At 42.3% G+C, this 20845-nt stretch overlaps 1 protein-coding gene and 1 long non-coding RNA gene across 7 annotated transcripts in view; both read left to right on the forward strand.

Annotated features, from left to right (window-relative positions):
- The window catches only part of LOC311017226, a 159487-nt gene that overhangs the window by 7960 nt on the left and 130682 nt on the right, over positions 1-20845 (forward strand). The gene's annotated exons all lie outside the window — the stretch shown is intronic.
- On the forward strand, positions 6754-19923 carry LOC311017204 (tumor necrosis factor receptor superfamily member 14-like). Of its 6 annotated transcripts, XR_014597601.1 has the most exons (11): positions 6754-7009; positions 12604-12696; positions 14581-14706; positions 14894-15052; positions 15164-15248; positions 15337-15473; positions 15569-15598; positions 15708-15811; positions 15863-15966; positions 16407-16520; positions 17968-19923. XR_014597601.1 is itself a non-coding variant. In XM_084015421.1 (9 exons), the coding sequence occupies exons 1-9, from the start codon at positions 6985-6987 to the stop codon at positions 16010-16012; spliced, it is 909 nt and encodes a 302-aa protein (XP_083871547.1). In that variant the 5' UTR covers positions 6754-6984; the 3' UTR covers positions 16013-17923. The 6 variants fall into 6 exon arrangements, 4 of the variants coding, with proteins under 4 accessions (XP_083871547.1, XP_083871548.1, XP_083871546.1 ...); XR_014597600.1 differs by having other exon boundaries at positions 15708-15966; XM_084015421.1 differs by lacking the exon at positions 17968-19923 and having other exon boundaries at positions 15863-17923.

Raw genomic sequence — 20845 nt, forward strand, 5'->3', positions numbered from 1 at the left:
TGAAATTCAAATGGACGCCACGGGCAAACCGTTTGAGATATTGACCTGACACTTCAGATTCCCTCGTTTGGTAACATAAGGCATATTTTCACCGCTTTTCAGCAAAATCTGAGAGGTGTCATGTACATGATACCCCGATTTTGGCTGTTTTCACATGGAATGACCCCTATCTCTTGAGCACCGTAGTCACGTTGATTTTGTTGTCCGACTTGACGGCGTTTGGCTGCCGTCTCTTTTAGAGCCCGCCCCCTCAGACACCTGCAGCTCTCGTCGGCGTGATAAGTCAAGTCAAGCCAAGACCATCCCGAACAAGCCTAATAATACGCCACAACGTCAGGTGAGTTATGTCGTCCAACAGTGAGACGACCTGAGCATGAAGATTGAAACCTGTGTAACAGGCCCATCCTGTCTCAAAAAGAAAAACTAGTACACATGTAGTCACAGCTGTAATACAATCAGCAAATGAGTCAATACCAAAAACATCAGCTAAGCGTGCATGCTGGAGGCAATATTGTAGTAAGATAGGTCAGGAGGTACAGCTGTCGGATGTTTGGGGAATGATCAGGGAAATTAGTGGAATAAGAAGGAATATAACAATCCCATTATTGACAAGTAACAGTAGAACAGCGCTTAGTAGTTTAGAAAAGGCGATGCTATTGGCGGAAACACTAATCAAAGTTCACAGTTCAGAAAACGTATCCGCAGAGGCCAGGCAACAAAGGAATACTATGCTAGCACAAAACACCTGGGTTAACAGGAAAAAACCCTCAACAGAAGAGTACCTGGATCTTCCATTCAGTATGTACGTGTTAAAAGGGGGTCATCCCCAGCACCCGGCAGTCAGCGCCAGGGAAAGATGATATCTGCTACTGTATGTTAGACAACATGGATGACAGGTCACTAGAGGTAATATTGAAATTAATTAATAAAGTATGGCAGTCAGGGGAGATTCCAGCTGCATGGAAACACTCGATTATAGTGTTTTTTTTTAAAACCAGGCAAAGCTGCATCAGACCCGTCAAACTATAGACCTATTGCTCTTACATCTCAATTAGGGAAAACTATGGAAAAGATGGTTACAGAGAGGTTGATGTATTTCATAGAAAGTAGAGATCTTTTTTCCTCACATGTCAGAGTGGGTTTTGTAAAGGGAGAAATACAACGGACTCAGTGTATATCAACATATATCAAACCATGATGAGAACCAGATTAGACTATGGGAGTGTTATGTCAGCAGCAGAAAGTCACCTTAAGAAGCTGGATGTGGAGCAGGCTAAAGGACTCAGGGTATGTAGTGGGGCATTTAAGACCTCCCCAGTTGCAGCTCTGCAGGTTGAGATGGGGGAAGAGCCATTAAGAATAAGAAGGGTAAAGCTCATGATGGCATACTGGGTTCACCTGCAGGGCCATAAAAGATCTCACCCAGCAAAGGCTATATTAGAGGACTGCTCAGAGCATGATGAGTCGAACTTCTGGAGCTTAGGCTGGGTTGGAAATGCTAAGGCAGAAAGTGTTGCCTTGTGCAACGTGCAGTATACTTCTAATGTTTCTTTACCAGAAATTCCTCCCTGGTTGTTCCCGATGCCATCAGTGGACTTTAATATCAGAAGCTCAAAAATAAGTCAAAGCAAGGAGTTACTGGAGTCATAGTTGAAAAGTATATCGAACAAAATTATGCAATTAGCAATATTCACAGAGGGATCAAAAGAGCCAGAAACTGGGCGTACCGGAGCTGCGGTGTACATTCCGGAATATAAAGTGGCAATTAAGGAGCGAGCAACAGACCACGCATCAGTATATACAGTAGAACTCCTGGCTATCACGCTTGCACTGAGATGGTTAGGGGGAAACAACAGGGCCAAAGCACTCATAGCATCAGAAAGCTGGGCAGCCCTCAACAGTATTAAGACCATGAAGTCATGCAGGCAAGATCTGATCATGGAGATCCACCAAAAGTTATACAGCTTTCATAACAGTGGGAGAACGGTCTAACCCAGGCGTTGAGGGCAATGAGGATGCAGACATACTTGCAAAACAAGCACTCACAAGCAGTAAACAACAATATCCCACTAGAGAAAGCAGAAGGAAAGACAATCATTAACCCTGGTGTTGTCCTCCCGATTGCCATGCACCTTTTGTCCTCTGGGGTCAAAATGACCCCACCTGGTTTTGACTGTTATTTAAAGCATATAGTATAAATTGCCAATCAATTCTGTGTTACACCTTTAGTCTTACTTCAGTCAAACCCATTACCACAATGTTTTCCCTTCGTTTTGGAATTTAGGGCCAATAGACCTTGTTTACATAAAAGTTTCAAATTTTTTGTGACATTTATTCCAACTCATTACCTGACATATAAAACATGTCAGCATTCATTTCCAAAACATTTAACATTTCAACACTATCTTTTCAGAATAGTCTGAACAGTCTGATTGTGCCCTTAGTTGCATGCAGGGCAGGCAGAAGTGGCGTGAACTTTGCAGATGTGTGCATTGCATTTTTGGACCCTTTTTGATGTTTTGAGATCACTCCGGCGAGGGCAGAATTTGCACCTACACCTACACATCACTGCCTGGATTGACATCAACGGCAGGAGAGACACCCACTTGTCCCATATGTCTCGAATGGGAGCAAGTTTGTCTTGTGCACGGCGATCTACTCTTGTGTCTTTATCATCAAATCGAACCACTCTTGAGATTTTATGAAACATCTTGAGTGTCACGGTAGCACGAAAAATTGCCCTACCAGACTGGGCATTCCATAGCTTCTTTGCTAGATCGGTACACGCCAGCGGGAATCAACATACCCACATATGCCTCCAGGTCCATTCGATCCATCCTTCTCCACTTGATGCCATACACACGTTGTCCCTCCTTATTTGTCATGTTCAGCACTGCCTCCTGAATAGGCTTTGGCAGAAACAGGTCGAAGGTGGACTTGATATCATCAATACGAGACCTTGCATATGTCGGCTCATGGTTAATGGATAGGGTCTAACATTAATTAATTAATTTTATTTTTATTATTTTTTTGTCATCTATCCTAACTGCACATCGAATGTACCACACTCCAGTCCGGTAGGTGGCGGCAATGCACCTGTAAACTGGATGGCAGTCGCCAATCAAATACAACGGAAGAAGAAGATACACGCTTTGCTTTTTGGTTCATTTTTTCAATACATACTCCGAAGCAGAGGAATCACGGGTAACATCACTACACGCTAGTATCGATCCAATACCAATACTCACCTTGGTATCGATATTTGGATCGATCCGCCCACCCCTATAGGTGAGTATATTACGGTAAACGGACATCGTGTAATCTTACTGCGTATTAAGCTAACATTAGCTTAGCCACATATTTAAAGTCCCGGATATCCGTAGTGATGGCTGATCGAGGCTTTGTTGTATAAGCTTCGACACCGGGGCTGCGGGCGAATAGTCTATTTTACTTAGTGCAGCCGAGACGTGTTATTTTGTGGTTCATGGATAAAAGCAAAGGTGTGCTAAATGCAGAGGTGATCATAGATTTGAAGACTGTGGAGATTTGTGCAGGCTAAATGTTGTTATTGTAATTGTAATTGTAATGGTGGACAGCACAGTTTGACATGTTGGTTGTGAACTCATGAAAAGAGCAGTTGAACAAAACGGTTACACAAGTTATTCAGAGACAGGGAAGAGTGCAAGGACAACGCGGGTGGATGGAACTGACAAAGATAACCACTTTGAGATTAGAGGCAGGTCAAACAGAGAAAACCCACACAGCACTGACAGGGGACCAACTGAATGTGTTTTCGGATTTATTAAAGATTCTAAAAAGAAACCAGAAATCATGTGTGTTCAAGAAACTTGGCTTAAGCCTGAATTAGATTTTGTTATTCAAGGATATGATAGTATCTGCAGAGAAAGAGAGGGTAGTGGAGGATTATGTATAACAGTGACGTTGTTGTTAATTCTTCATGTTCAGAGACATTGGGTTCAGAGACTTTTATTGTGAAACTACAACTCTTATTCTGAAAGTACAGAGCGATAGTTTTCCCTCTTTTGGCTCATTTCTTTTATGCCGTTATTGGTGCAGAAGTCACTGACGATGTAAATTATAATTATTGCTACTGTGAAATTAATGTGGTCTAATCTAGTTCTCACTCCAGACTTTTGTTGAGTGTGTTTGATGAACTCCAGCAATATCAGTGAGGAGTTGTTCCAGCAACTAGTCTGTTACAGTATTAGCTGTGTGTTGAGCTAAGTGGCCAGTTTAGCTAGTTTGGCTGTTTTATTGTGGAAATAAAACATGGCTTTGTTGTCAGTTTAGAAATGTAGTGGTTCAGTGTTAGTGTTTATTACTTACATGTACGAGTATGCATAGAAATTAAGCGCATATATTAATGTTAGTTATCAGGAATAACTCAATTGTGTTTCTGTGTTTATTTCAGAAACTGATCTGTTATGCACCATCATACTGCATCGTTAATACGCTCATTTTGGCAGTAAACAATGTAAACAAACTGATGACTGCGTCTTCTCTGACCGGAGCCCTATAGTGGCTGATTTCCACACACCAGTTTCAGTTTCCCAACAGGCGTTGTAAGACCTATTTTAGGGGGGCTGGAGCTACCCAAAATTGTTTTGTTCTATTTTTTATTCTATTTAGTCTTTATTTTCAGTATAATGTCATAGGCTACTGATTAATGCATCATAGTCTGTAGAAAGAATATACTTTAGAAATAAGCAGTCCTGTAAAACCTATGTCTTTTTGGTTTTGATTCTCTTTTTTTTTTTTACAGACTTTGTACGATGTTTAATGTGTCTAAAAGTTAACATGACAGTAACTCTTGTTCAACAGAAGAGAATGGAAGAAGACGATGTCTGCTGCTTTTAACTTGTTACTAGCTGGACTTCTTCACTGGTTGTAGTTCTAATACAGTACTACAAAGATGCTTCTCCTGGTTCATTTTTAAATCCTGGTGACATCCCTGGAGTATAATATTTTTAAAACAAGGAATTAGGGCTGCACAAAAAATCGTTAAAAAATTGCGATCTCGATTCACACATACACGTGATCTCATTTCTACACACAGCGATTCTGAAGCATTTTATATCTCGAGCTGCATCACAAAGCGCCACATTTTTTAAAGCGCCCCCAAACGCAGCACTGCCGCTGCCTCCTCCCTCAACCTATGGTAAAGCGTCTTTACAACACGTGATTCAGTGGAGGAAGCCGCCTGCAGTTGAGTGTTTGGAAAGAGTGATGGTACGTGTCCACAGGCAGCGGTGTTTCCCCGCGTCCCATTCATTGCGCCGGGCTCGACTCGCCGCCTCGGGAACGCTCGCGAAAATCTTCAAACGAAATGTTGTCGATCTAAAATAAAGACAGATTCAGCAACCGTTAACTGCATTGTGTGTGTGTAAAAAGTAACTCCGAAGCAGTCTGTGAATATCGCTAGTTAGCGTTAGCTTGTGCTAATGTTCACATTACACGCTTCATTAGCCGAGAGCCGATTCACGGTGTTTTTGTTTTGAGTGTGACTCTTTTTCTTTCTCCTCGGCAGAAGTGTCGACAACCTCCTCATGTACGCCGCTCAAGTCTCTCCTGTTTATGTTTATTTTGTGACAGGTATGGAGATGGTTAATTACGTTTATTATATGTCCACTGGTTAATATGTGGCGATGCTATTTACATGTGAAATGAATGAATGAGGGTCCTCTGAGAATAATTTAAGTTATTTCAGTTAATTTATTTCTATTTAAGTCAATTTAATATAACGTTTTGGGAATGATATTTTACATTTTTTACATATTATTTTCTGGTTTCTTTGATAAAAAACACTCTTATTTTATGAGTAAAAGAGAGTCTGACTGGAACATGTCGGCAGAAGTGTCGACAACCTCCTCATGTACGCCGCTCAAGTCTCTCCTGTTTATGTTTATTTTGTGACAGACCGAATAAAACGAGTGTCAGAGCCCACCAGCCCGTTTCCCTGGTTTCTTGTCGCACAACACATCGCAGAGTACCGGCAGAGAGGGTTCTACATGGGTTACACACAGATGTCATCAACTTTCTGCAGTCAATCGCTACAGACCTCCAAACTTCACGTGGCCTTCAGATTAGCTCAAGAACAGCGTACAGAGCTTCATGGAATGGGTTTCAATGGCTGATTGCTGAAGGTCAGACTGAAGGTCAAAAGCCCCTCCAAACAGTCACAAGGTAAGGATGGCTAACAGAATAAACAACACAAGATGTTTGCCACCTGGGCTGGACTGTAGACCAGCATGGTTTCGCTGGCCTTCAGAGTCGTGTGGCTCCGTATCCTGATGAGCTTCAACAGCTGTTCATCTGGACCACCTCGGGTCCTGTTGGGACAACACAACACAACACACGCGTTGTTTTCAGTTGGCTAGAGCTGCCAAAATCTATGCATTATAAATGTAGTAGTAAAAAAAAAAACTAAATTTGTATAATTTTGTACTTTTCTTCCATGAGGTTAAACATTATATAAATGTAATTTATGAATCCAATAACAAAAAGGCATTGAAAACTCTTTCAACATGTGGTCCTCTCTAAATATCCTTACATAATACAGACCTGCCAATGCTGCTCTTATCTGTACAGGCTACCTTTGTATGACATTCCATGTACTTTTTCAATAAAGAATTGTTAAAAAAAAAAAAAAACAGTCACATGACATGTATAGGCGTGTACTTAATTTTATCATGTATTTATTTTTATTTTTTCATTTTATATTGGTGTATATTATACATGTTTATTTGTTTCTATTTATTTCTTAGTTAATGGGACGAGTACTCTGGTCCACACTGCATAGTAGGTGGCGTAATTCAACTTTAACGATAGTTGCCACCCGCCGTAAACAGGAAGAAGACCGTGGGCGCGTCCTGCTGACGTCATTTAGGTACTTTTCCAGTTGTGCAATTTTTGGCTCCTGAACGAAATGCTAATGGTTGAAACTACGTGATCGCATAAATCGTCATGTTTTCGACACTATCCGTCTTAGGTGAGTATATTACGGTAAACGGACATCGTGTAAACGAAATGCGTATTAAGCTAACCTTAGCTTAGCCACATATAAGGCCCGTCAACAAAACGGTAAGCTAACATTAGCTTAGCCACATAGAGCTAAGACTGTGGTGACTCAGATCGTAACAACAATCGATCCCATCCGCCATTGCGAGGTTTAAATGTAGTCAAAGAAGCGGCGACTGGTCATGTGACTATGTGTCCATGGCAAGTATCACACTATCCCACATTTGTATTAACCAGACCTCACATCATATAAATAGGCCTACTCACAGCACAATGCACAGAACTTTAGATTAAGCCATGTTATCAAAGCAACCAAAATAAAAAGTATCATTTCACCACAAGGTGGCCACCGAGTGCAGACCTGAACACACGTCATTGAACTTTTAACCAATGAGAACCATTCCGCGTAGCGGAGGTGTGGACAAGCCCGTTGCAGCCGCCGTAGACCGCGCTGCCAAGCGCTGCAAGAAGCGGCTCTTAAAAACTTGTTCCCGCGATGTTTTGGGTCACGTGATATGGTCGCGACCCTGTGACGTCTTTGCAGTCAATTCTAGCCATCATGCATCGCTTTCAACCCACAATACATCACATTAGGTAGCGCTGCAGGCGGCTACATCAAGTCTTTTTTTTCTTTTTTAATACTTTTATTATCAATATTACGACATTACAAAAATAAATAACAGTACAGGGAGGAGTTTTACAAAGTACATAAACATACAGTTTGATTTCATAACAACAAGAAAACAACTAAAATCATCTGGCAATGTAATCCATAGTGTTCTTCAAGATGTGAGAAGTCTTCAAAGCTTTTCTGTTTTTAAATACTTGACATACAGAGTCGTAGAATGTCTGAAGTTCACCATAAAACAAGTTTGTGCTTGGAAGAAACTGAAGAAATCTGGCCTTGTGAATATGATATTTGCCCAAAAGACACAGCAATTTTATCACATTATTAACTTCCTTGTTGTCAGACTGTACATTCAAAAACAAGACCATATATTCTGTTATAGGGACCAAGACCTTATGAGTTTCCCAGATTAATAAAGAGATTTGAGTCCAAAAGTTACATCAATGAGTACAAGCATAAAATAAATGAGACAAGGACTCAACCTCCTCTTTACAGAAGGAACATACAGGGGAAACATCAGGTCTAAATTTATGAATAGTCATTGCATGGGTAATATCTGTGTAACATTTTAATGATATTCTTTAACCTCATTGGGGACAAAAAATCTATTGAATTAATTCCAAATATTCCTGCTAATGTTAGGAAACACTACTTTCCAACGATGAAAGGAAATAGGACACTGACTTTGAGTAGAAGTCATTACACCTCTGATATGAGCATTATTACATGAACGTTCCTCGAGAACCTTTCCACCCAGCCACAATCTAGGAATCCTCCCTACGAAAGGATCATATAATAGTGACGCTTTAATGAGAGTCAGCAAATTGGTGGATATACTTTTGAGTACTCTGGAATGTTGAGTTCGAGAAATGTCTAATCCTCTCTGATGGATAATTTCTTCATAGGTTGCTAGGTCCCCCCTATCATTTAGAAGTTCAGAAATTAACACTATACCTTGGTCGTACCACGCCTTCACAAATAGGGTCTTATTTCTGTATACAACATGTTGATTGTTCCATAAAATACATGTGTGTGGGGAGAAGTTGTGCTTGAAAGCAATCTTCCACGTCTCAAGGGCTTGTTTGTGAAAGTTGGCGAGTTTGACAGGTAGTTTACCTGGAATAAAATGACAGGAAAGCAAAAACCTTAATCCACCACACTTGTCAAACATCATGTTGGGAATAAAAAACCATGGGGAATTATTAACTAAACAATGTTTTAGCCAATTAATCTTAAATATTCTATTAATGGTTTGAAAATCCAAAACATTAAGGCCTCCTTCTGAATATTGTCTAATAAGTGTTTTCCTCTTTACATAGTACTCTGAGTTAGGCTAATACATTGAGAATCACTGATAAATGGTATTTAAATTTTTTTTTGCTGTATGGTAATGATGCTGATGATGGGTCAAACAAAAAATTGCCGTGTATGCGGCAACATTTTGGTTGGCCCCCATAATCTCACTCCAAGGTTTGTATAAAAGTTGGCAGCCCTGCAAACAGGAGTCGTACGGTGGGTTGTGAGGGGCGACGGCTCGATATTGCGGCGCTAGTGGACCAGGAGAGGCATGTTAAACACCATAGAACAAGATTTTACAGGATATTATGGCATAGAAAACCTGTCAATAACCTTTCTCTACATTCAAGGCACATTGGATAGAAATGATCAATTAAATTGTGTAAAAGTAAAACATGTAACAAGTGATATCAAATAAAAAAATATTTAAATATATAATAATAAACATTAGTAGTGAGTCTTTGCTAAGGGTCCTCAAATACAGGTGAAACTTGAAAAATTAGAATATCTTGCAAAAGTTTATTCATTCATTTATTTCAGTAATTCAACTTAAAAGGTGAAACTAATATATTATTAGGGCTGCAGCTATCAAATCTTTTTGTAATCGTGTAATCTATCGATTAATCGGATAAAAAAATAAAATTGTATAATAGTTCTCATATACACTGTTAATTTCTTAACACATTCGGTCAATCACTATGAACAGGAATGAAGATTAGATATAAACAAAGGAGAAAAAATCTAAAGATAAATGTTTTTTTCTTTATTTAAATCTCAACACAAACAAGAAATCAAAATAACCTAAATTGTTTTAAAATAAACTTAAAATGCTCGTCTTTGGTGATATTGTAAACAGTGTTAAATGTTATCATTTTTGACTACTCACTGCTTTGGGTTGTGGTTATTATATAGACTCATTACATGCAAAGCAAGATATATCAAGCCTTTATGTGTTATACATTTGATTATGGTTTACAGCTTATGAAAACTCCAAATTCAATATCTCATAAAATTAGAATATTGCCTGAAATCAATAAAAAAAAAGGATACCGGTATTAAATGCAAAAATGTCGGCCCTCTGAAAAGTATAATCATGCATATGTTCTCTGTACTTGGTTTGGGCCCCTTTTGCATGAACTACTGCCTCGATGCGGCGTGGCATGGATGCTATCAGCCTGTGGCTGATATGGAAGACCAGGATTCAATAGCGCCCTTCGGCTCTCCTGCATTGTTCGGTCTCATGTCTCTCATCCTTCTCAATGCCCCATAGATTCTCAGTGGGGTTCAGGTCAGGTGAGTTTGCTGGCCAATCGAGCACAGTAATCCCATGGTCATTGAACCAGCTTTTGGTAGTTTTGGCAGTGTGGGCAGGTGCCAAGTCCTGCTGGAAAAAGAAGTCAGCATCTCCATAAAACTTGTCTGCTGAAGGAAACATGAAGTGCTCTTAAATGTCCTGGTAGACGGCTGCGTTGACTCTGGTCTTAATAAAGCACAGTGGACCAACACCAGCAGATGGCATGGCTCCCCAAATCAACAGACTGTGGAAACTTCACACTGGACTTCAAGCATCTTGCATTCTGCCTCTCCAATCTTTCTCCAGACTCTGGGACCTTGGTTTCCAAATGAGATGCAAAATTTGCTCTCATCCGAAAAGAGGACTTTGCACCACTGAGCAACAGACCAGTTCTTTTTTTCTTTAGCCCAGGCAAGACGCGTCTGACATTTTGTTGTTCAGGAGCGGCTTGACAAGAGGAATACAACATTTGAAGCCCATGTCACGGATCCGTCTGTGTGTGGTGGCTCTTGATGCACTAACTCCAGCCTCAGCTCAGTCCTTGTGAAGCTCCCCCACACTTATGAATGTCCTTGTCCTGATGATCCTCTCCAGGCTGCCGTCATCCCTGCTGCTTGTGCACCTTTTTCTTCCACATTTCTCCTTCCACTTAACTTTCTATTAATGTGCTTACAGCACTTTGAGAACATCCAACTTCTTTGGCAATGACCTTCTGAGGCTTTCCCTCCTTGTGGAGGGTCTCGGTGACGGGTTTCTGCACAACCGTCGGGTCAGCAGTCTTCCCCATGATTGTGAATTCTACTGAAGCAGACTGAGAGACCATTTAAAGGCTCAGGAACTCTTTTCAGGTGTTTTGGATTAATAAACGGATTAGAGTGTGACACTTTGAGCCTAGAATATTGAACCTTTTCACAATATTAACATTTTCTAAGATTTTGAATACAAAAAATGTCACCTTCCCAACAAGGGCTGTAAAAATATGGTATATTAATATTTTTTCCACTTTAAACGAGTCAGTCAACTACTTCAGTCTGAAATATACATACCAAATATGAATTATATTTTAAGAATTTTAACCCTTTAAAGGTCAATATGTTTACATAACTCCCCATTTTTATAGAAAAAAAAGTAAAAAAATAATTTTCATAAAAATTAAATTAATTTCAAGTAGTAATTGATTACTCTTATTATTATTAGGCCCTGAGATGGGTCAATTATTCATTTTTTGAGCGGTAAACACCTGCCAAAATGAGCAGCCCCACATAAACCTGCAGTTCCACCAGGTAAACATCTCGCCAGTCTCGGATTGAGCTTCTCCCATGCTGGTTTGTCAGGTCAACAATATGCTGCAGGATTTCCTCTGTCAGCAGCAGCTTAAAACTATGCCACCGCCAGAATCACTGACCCGGCCACTGTGTCGGTCCCAGGACCAAACCGCTGGGATGTAGCAGATGTAGTGGAGCATCGCAGAGTTCGTTGGAGACCAAATAATTTTTCCAGTTTTTGAAGTCCATCCTGCCCCAACTTCATCCATCTCCCCTCCACTCTTATCTTCCGATGAGTCTTCCGATGAGTCGGAGTTGGACTCCAGCTGGTCTTCTACCTCTGAGGCCTCATCCATGTCAGCCTCAGAGTCCTCGGAGGAGGATTAGGGGGGCCATCCTCGCATTCGGAGTGCATGATAATGTCCAGAGCCTCCTGTGTGCTGTAATGTCTCTCTGCCATCTCCAAAATGACTACTCCTGCACTACTGCTCATACAGAGTGTGGCTTCTAAGAGAAAAGATTTATGAAGATGGACACACACACACACACACACACACACATACACACACACCAACATCAAAGATGACACACACTTGTCATTTTAGTACCAAGGCCCCTTGCAGAAAACAGTAAAAAGAGTGACATTTTGAGACATGCTTAAAATGGGTAAAAAGTAGCACCAACCTGGTGGACATGCATAAAACTGTTAAATGAAAAGCCAGTAGTCCAAAAGGAAATATTAACATAAAGGAATGCATTAGTTATGTTGAGATAAATGTGGGATAAAAAAAGCTGTTTTTAATGGGACATTTTTTGTCGCTAGGAACAAATGTGTCGGTTTTTGTGTAGCTTAGCCATTTTAGGCTAATTTAACAAACTGAGATGAAAATTCTATAATGTTTCAAAAATGAGTATCTTCTGGAAAATGTGAGCTATATTCATTTAAAACAGACAAAATGTCTTGAAAATAAAAAACAGAATGGCACAAAATGTCCCCAGGAACTCTTAAGGGTTAAAGTGAAGACCCGGATATCAGTTTGCTAGCGTAAACACTCATACTAACTTTACTGTTTCTTTAAAAGGTTGGATTGCTGCCTTGCTGGCAGCAGGACGCTGCTGCCTTTCCAGGGAATATACAACGATGGAAGGACAATGCTGCCCGATGTGCCGAGAAGGTAAACAACAACAACAACATAGTTAGCTAACTGTGCTCTGTGGAGGCTTTCAGGGCTGATTGGCAGAACGGAGGCCTGCACAAAACCTTGATAAGGATTAAACCGGGATTTCCCTTCATCCTGGCTGAAGTTAACTGTGATCCGATAGCATGAAAGCATGTCATATGTTACGGTCTAAGGTATCATGGGGTTTTATGCTGGTGAGCTAGTCTGCTCCAGACCAGGGTCAGATCCAGGATCTATAATCTGGTCCTGTATCTCAGTCACTTAGTTGGGAAACCAACGTGTTTATTCCAGTTATTCCACTGCTCGTTACATATTACCATCCAGGAAGTAGCCTGCTGTCATTATTTAAACACTGTGATCATTATTTTACATTCAATCAGCCTATATTCATACATGTAATTAAATTCTACATGTGATCGTCATGGTAACAGTTATAATTGTGTTCAGCTGTTCATATTGTTCAGTAAAGGTTCATCAGTTTAAGACCGGCGGTCCGATAACCAGACTGTGAGCCCCCCTCGCTATCTCTGTGATTCTGTTGTGATTTATATATTCTGTTGTGTATAAAAGCAGCACATAGGCATGCAGACTGTTTCTACAAACATGTGTGAAAGAATGGGTCGCTCTCAGGAGCTCAGTGAATTCCAGCGTGGTACTGTGATAGGATATGTATGTGTATATATATATATATATATATATATCCTGGTACTGTGATAGGATGCCACCTGTGCAACAAGTCCAGTCATGAAATGTCCTCACTCCTAAATATTCCAAAGTCAACTGTCAGTGGGATTAGAACAAAGTGGAAGTGATTGGGAACGACAGCAACTCAGCCAAGAAGTGGTAGACCACGTAAAATGACGGAGCGGGGTCAGCGGATGCTGAGGCACATAGTGCACAGAGGTCACCAACTTTCTGCAGAGTCAATCACTACAGACCTCCAAACTTCATGTGGCCTTCAGATTAGCTCAAGAACAGTGTAGAGAGCTTCATGGAATGGGTTTCCATGGCGATCATCTGCATCCAAGCCATACATCAGCAAGTGCAATGCAAAGCGTTGGATGCAGTGGTGTAAAGCACGCCGCCACTGGACTCTAGAGCAGTGGAGACGTTCTCTGGAGGGACCAATCACACTTCTCCATCTGGCAATCTGATGGACGAGTCTGGGTTTGGCGGTTGCCAGGACAACGGTACTTGTCTGACTGCATTGTGCCACGTATAAAGTTTGGTGGAGGGGGATTATGGTGTGGGGTGTTCTTCAGGAGCTGGGCTTGGCCCCTTAGTTCCAGTGAAAGGAACTCTGAATGCTTCAGCATACCAAGAGATGTTGGACAATTCCATGCTCCCAACGTTGTGGAACAGTTTGGGGATGGCCTGTAGTTATCGTGGCGTCGCCAGTGACACCGGGCCTCAGCCCAATTACCTGGGGGGATTGGCAAGTACTTTGTGTCAAATAACTGAACAATATATCCAGTCACTGCTCCATTGCTCCACTTTAAGTGACGGCTCCACAGGAGGGGCTGTTCACAGACGGGAGAGAGAGCGAGATAGAGTAAAGGGGAGGAGGGGCTGGTGCTCTGCATGCAGCTCCACAATTCAATACGATTTTACCCATTTTAAATCGTTCAAAAAAATTAAGTCAATATGTGGCGGTCAATGTTGATATTCTGGTGGGCTGCCACAAATAAATCAATGTATGGAAACACTAGTGTGTGTGTGAACGAGAATGACAGGGAGAAAGAGTGCTATGAGGAGATGAATGAACGGAACGATATTTGTATTTCAAAATCTCGATGTTAATTCTGAGGCGCTGCGCCACATTGGTCCATGTATGGAAACACTGGTTGCTGATCTCATCCTCTCTTTGCGTCTGAACAGGTTTCTACGTTAGAAAAGACTGCACAGTAGAGTTGGGGACAAGCTGCCGGCCCTGTGACGACAAGACCTTCATGAACCGACCCAACGGCCTGAATAAGTGTTTCCCCTGCAGCTCCTGTGACCAAGGTACCTCCTTCCTGTACCCATGAACTGTTCACCCCCATGTAGCACCCCATGCTCCACGGTGTCAGGCTGTGAATGGAAACATCCAGCATGCTGATGAGTTGTACGCCTCCAGATCCGACAAGCTGGCCCTTTAAGTTTGTCTGAACGTGTTTGCATGAACATTTAATGGCGGTGTTTCTGCTTTCAGCTCGCGGCCTCTTCGCCCTGCACGAGTGCACGCCAACAGCTGACACCGTGTGTGATGTGACAGCAGGATATTTCTGCAAAGCCTTCATGGATGATACAGGATGTAGTTTGGCACAGAAGCATTCAGGCTGTCCAGCTGGTCACATGATCAAAGAACCTGGTGAGAAAGCTTCCCTTCAGACTAGTCTGACAGGAGAACAGGGAACCAGTGTTCATGTAATGTTCCAGTGTGAGAGGTGATGAGGATTATTGTGGATCTTGTGTGTTTCAGGAACCAACAGAAGTGATACGGTGTGTGAACCTTGTCAGCCAGGATCCTTTTCCCCCCATGGTGTGGACTGCACTGTTTGGACTAAGTAAGACTGTTCTTCTAACCGTCGGCTCTTTTGCCCTGGAGCTCTAAAGACCTCTAGTTTCCTAAAGCCTAAAGTCTTTTGTTTTCAGGTGCCCAGAATCCCAAGTAGAGCTGACAGAAGGAAGTACGACCAGTGATGTCATCTGTGGAGCTCTTCTAAGAAAACATTTATTTTATATCCCTTTCTCGTTGTTCATTGTTGCAGTTGTTGTCCTCGTGATCTCAGGTTCGTGATCCTTCTGCATCCATTAGTGGAACGTTTATTTGTCCTCATTCGATGCTCACTTCTGTTTTTATGCTTTTCTGGCTTTTGGATTTCAGAATGTCGATGTTGGGTAAAGAATAAATCAGGTACGTACGTCGATTTAAATTCTCTGTTGGTAAATGTGTCTCAAACAGGCGTCTTATTTAATGTCTCTTCTGTTTCTCCCTCTACATATCGATCACTTCATGTTGGCAGATGGAAAATTAGATGAAGGAACGCCTCATCCCTTCATCCCACCAGACTCCTCTGCAGCGTCTGATCAGCACGCAGAGAAACACTCACATCCAGGACCCATCGAGGTATGGGACCCAGCGAAGTACGGGACCCAGCGAGATCCGGGACCCAGCGAGGTCCGGGACTCAGGGAGGTCCTGGACCCATCGAGGTATGGGACCCAGCGAAGTACGGGACCCAGCGAGATCCGGGACTCAGCGTGGTCCAGGACCCGGCGAGACTAAAGGTGTGTACACACCGGAAGAACTGCCCGACTCGCGTCGGTAAATGAAGTCGGGCTACTTAATATGGCCGACTCGAACAACGACATGGGCGGTTCACACACTCCAAAACAACAGGCGGCGCTAATCTGTATTGTGGGCCAAAAAACACGAAAACCGGAAGTAGCCGGTCCTCTCTAGACCACCTTCTTCGATTCCACTGGTTATCTGGTATGTTTACCATCGTCACTTCCGGGCTTCACTGATTCGCTCGTCAAGCTGCTAGCCTCCACCAATCAGAATGGTAAAAGAATGACCAACTCGAATGGCGGATTACACATTTGAATCGGCTGAAATGAACGCCGACGTGGGACGATTCGAGCGACCACACCAAGGAGACTCATGTCACGGACGCCGACTCTCTCAAAGACGCCGATTTTCGGTCCGGTGTGAGCCCGCCTTAAGGGAACACTTAAAGGTCACTCCCACTAGACTATCCAATCTGGGTCCAGGCAGGATTGGGCCCATACTCCGGATTGTGTGACTATGCTCCGTACCGAGCTTATGAACGGTAGCTTCTGTTGGGACCTCACTAGAAGGACTACACAATGCGGCCTACAAAAGCCTACACATGCGGCCAGGACTGCAGGACAAAGGGGATTAAAAACTACACCGCCATTTTAGTGCTGCAACAAGAGGAACCAAGCCGGTTCCTGCCTTCCAGCTACCAGACGCTGTCTGAAGTAAGTTGACTAAATCGCCAAGCCGCGATTATATCGCCGCTCGTGGAAGGAGGAAACACCAACTGTTTTCTTTATTTGAGTTTGATCAACGAGAGGAAACCCGCTCCGCTCTCGTCTGGACGAAGCCGACTCATCACGTCCCCCGCTGACGCCGGGGCCCACGAACTACCGCCGTTACGGAACGCTGTCATCGCCAGGACGGACTCGCAGCTTACGCAACGATACCAGTAAGAGGCTATCAGTCTGGGCAGAGACACAAGTGATAGTGTAGGATATGCTTGTAATTCTTGCTAACGTGTTTTAAGTTCTGATCGCGGACCGCTGAGTCCGTTGGTTCATGTGCTGCTGTATTTGAATACTGATCGTGTACCCACGCAGCTGGGTTGATTTCTGTAACAGTGTTTTCGACTAACCTCCGCCATATTGGCGAGCTCAGAAAGCCTCTACTATCAGTTAAAAGACCGGTCTCGCGGAATAAACGCCAGTTTATTCACTCGCGCCCGTGTGATAGCGGCACGCCTTCTGAGCCTCAGAATATCGCTCGCGCATTCTCTCTCTCTTTGTTTGTGTCCCGCTAACACACACACACATACACGCCGCACACACGTGTCCTAAGCCAGCTGTTTCCAGCTCCGGACGTTGAGGACGTAGCTCCACCTCTCGCTCTCTCTCTCCCTCTCGCGATCCTGTCTGACGTCAGTGGCTCCGCCCCTGAACGCTGTGAGGAATAGCTCCATCTGACGACCATATCTCTCTCCCTCTCTCTCTACACGCACACACACACACGCACACACACACACACGCACACACAAACACACACACACTCCACGTGTGTCTCTCCCTTTGTTTAGCTTAGTTTTGTAGGTAGTTAGGTAATAAAGCTTTGTTAATTGCAGTGTTATTGATTGTGATCATTATTACTGATTTTAATAAATCTTATTATATTATAACTAGCGGTCTCTTGTGCTTGTTGTGTATATGTCACTGGATAACAGCAGGTTGTGAAGGCTAGTGCTTGAATTTCACGCCCTTCTTAATTGTTAGATTGTTTTTATGCTTCCATGCCAATGATCACGATGATTGGCATGTGAGTATAAAACCTTTATATTGAGACTGAATACAGTTTTAGGTTATCTTTTCCCTGATCCCAGGGTGGTGCCCCGTTTATTCATGATTATATCATGATAATATATTAAATATAATTATTAATATCGATAATCATATTGACATTAATAATTAGCTGTTGATAACCAAATCTGCTCCTGCTACTACCCCAACACTTCCTTGACCCGGTTGGAAGAGGTGGATTTCAGCATGTCGAGTGTTGACTAGAAACATGTGCAGACTCGGCAGTAAAGTTCCAGTCAAGTTCTTCTTGTTCTCCTGGCGACTCTGAGACGGAGCTTCTTGGAACTACGTGAAGCCGTGATCATCACTTCATCATCCAGGATCTGGTTCCACACTCAGGACCTGTAAAAGATCTTGAACTGACTTGATGTCACAGACTCTGGTGGTTCAGAATTCACTTCATTTCTTTGAGATGTTTTGTATTATTGATGTTTTTAAGTATGTTTTTGTAAGTTTTTAACAAGCGACTCCTTTTCTGTAAAATCATTTTATAAACGTGTGAAATTCATCGAATGATTAAAACCGATGGAAACATTATTTCTCTCGTCTGTTCATATTCTGTCCAAAGAGAAGACCCCATGGTGGGACTCTGGAAGGGGCGGAGCTTAGCCTCTACAGGACCAAACTAATTAGTTTGGGCTTCTTATCACTTGACAATATGGACTGTAAATGCTCCCCATCGGTAAATATGCAGATATGTGAGGACCCCCTCAAGATGGGTTCCCTGGAGCCCACAGTGAGCCGGAAGCCATCCAGTGATTTTGAGATCCAGGGGCCTCATTTATAAAACTGCGTAGGATTCTTACTAAAAGTGTACGTACGCCCAAAAGCCAAAGTTGGCGTACGCCAAAAGAAATCTCATTTATAAAACCATGCCTGCGCACAACTGTAAGGAATGCTCCCTACAAGTGTTCATACCTGAATCCGCCTCTTATCCCGCCCTGTACACGCCCATTTTTACGGCCAATGAAAGCACCTCATGCATGCTGATCCGTATATTAATGAGCATCAGTGGCAGTTCTCGGCCAAGGAGGGACCAGTGTTTAGCCAGAGGGGCACATAAAAATGGCAACAAATGATATTTAAAGATTATAAACTTCATTTTACTTTCAAATCATAAACATTTAATTTGTACAAGAGTTTTCACTTCACAACTGTATTTTTCTGTCCACTCTCTTAAATTGATGGAGATCATGCCCTAAGTCATCGAAATCACATATAAACATTTGTTTTACACAAGAGCGGGACCAAGTGCAGGAGAGGGTCATACAAATGAAAACTACAGTACAGGGTACAAATACAGTGTGTCAACCATGTGAACAAAACTCCAGGGTACAACAAAGGGTTCAACAATGTGCCATTTCCTATTTAATTGATCACTTTCAGTGTGAAGAAACTTTCCCAAGAGGCTGAGCTTACAGGAAGGGTTACAGCAATCTGTCACAGTCTAACAAGCTCAAAATCATCTCTTAAGTTGATGGAGCTCATGCCCTAAATCCTAAACCTAAAGGAGGTATGGCTATAGAAAAATGATAGTGTCAATTCAAAGTGAGCAAACCTCCAGGGTACAACAAAGGGTACAACAAAGGGTACAACAATGTGCCGTTTATGGAAGCCCCACTACTGTGGACAGTTGAGCCCATACTTAGATACACGACACTACAGCAGCAGGATACGGCAGTTGTGGCAAAACAGACCACAAATTCATCAAGATCCAGAACCTTGGCCCTTCTGGACTCCTCTATCCTCAGGACACCACAATCACTGAGTCTCATATTTAGTTCCAGTGTGGAGAAACTGTGTTCGCAAGAGGCTGGGCTTACAGGAAGTGATACAGCAATCTGTCACAGTCTAAAGAGCTCAAAGAAAACTTCCCTGTATGGCTCAATAAAACAAACCAGCTCAATGTAACGCATGGCTTTTTAACTTCACCACTCTGTATTTTTCTGTCCAAAGCTCTCTTAAATTGATGGAGCTCATGCCCTAAATCATCAATATCTGCATGAAACAAACAGCCAAATGGAAAAACATTGGGCCATGGGAAACACTTTTCTTTTCTCTCTCACACACACACACACACACACACACACACACACACACACACACACACACACATACACACACACACTCATTTCTCAATTCACATCCATAAGAATCATTTCAGTCAAATACATTTATTCCATTGTCCTGCAGTACTCCAGAAACAGTGGGAAGGGAAACGGAAACATTGTGTGTAATTTCTCCATAGGAAAAAAAAGAAAAAATATACAAGTGCATGTATGCCCAAAAAGGAAAAATCAGCTGAGAGATAATAAAAACTACAAATTTGCAGCTATGGGATGAAAAAATGTTATTACAGTTTTTCTCAATTGTTTACACACAAATACTGTTACTTGAGACACAATGACCACAACATGTAACTCATGCACCAACCCCAGTGGCGTGCACAGACATTTTGGGGGGCAGGTGCTCAGTGAAAAATAAGGGCACTTTATGCGGCATGTAGAACTGACGGCTGCCTTATTATAGCAGTGTGAGATTTAAAAAATAAATAAACATTACAGGCACATGTTGAACGTTATATGCTATTGTTTTATTTCCCACAGAGCTGCTCCCCTGGGCTGCCTGCTGTAGCTCCCTTTCTTTTTCCCTTCTTATCCTCTCCTTTCTAGGCATTATGCTGCAATTGGTAAATAAAAAGAGTAAAAAGTAGCCCTGTGCCTTGTTGAAAAAATATTTCAACAAGGCACAGGGCTACTTTTTCTGCAGGCAATTGGGTATAGCCTGTTTGTCATTTAGCAAATACATTACTGCAAGTGTTAATTATGTAGGCCTAGCCTAATGTAAACCTACACAATAGCCTACTAAATATTCATCTTAAGTAAGTATACAGATAGATTCACATGCTGTAGGATACCAATGACAAACTCTACTGGTGGTCATCATCATGTCATATCTATTACTGATTTTGGGTAGCGTCTAGCTTGTGAGCAGCCGATAATTTATGCCCAGCTCTGTGGCGTTGAGAC

Source organism: Eutrigla gurnardus (assembly GCF_963514095.1).
Source record: "Eutrigla gurnardus genome assembly, chromosome: 8".
Classification (NCBI taxonomy): domain Eukaryota; kingdom Metazoa; phylum Chordata; class Actinopteri; order Perciformes; family Triglidae; genus Eutrigla; species Eutrigla gurnardus.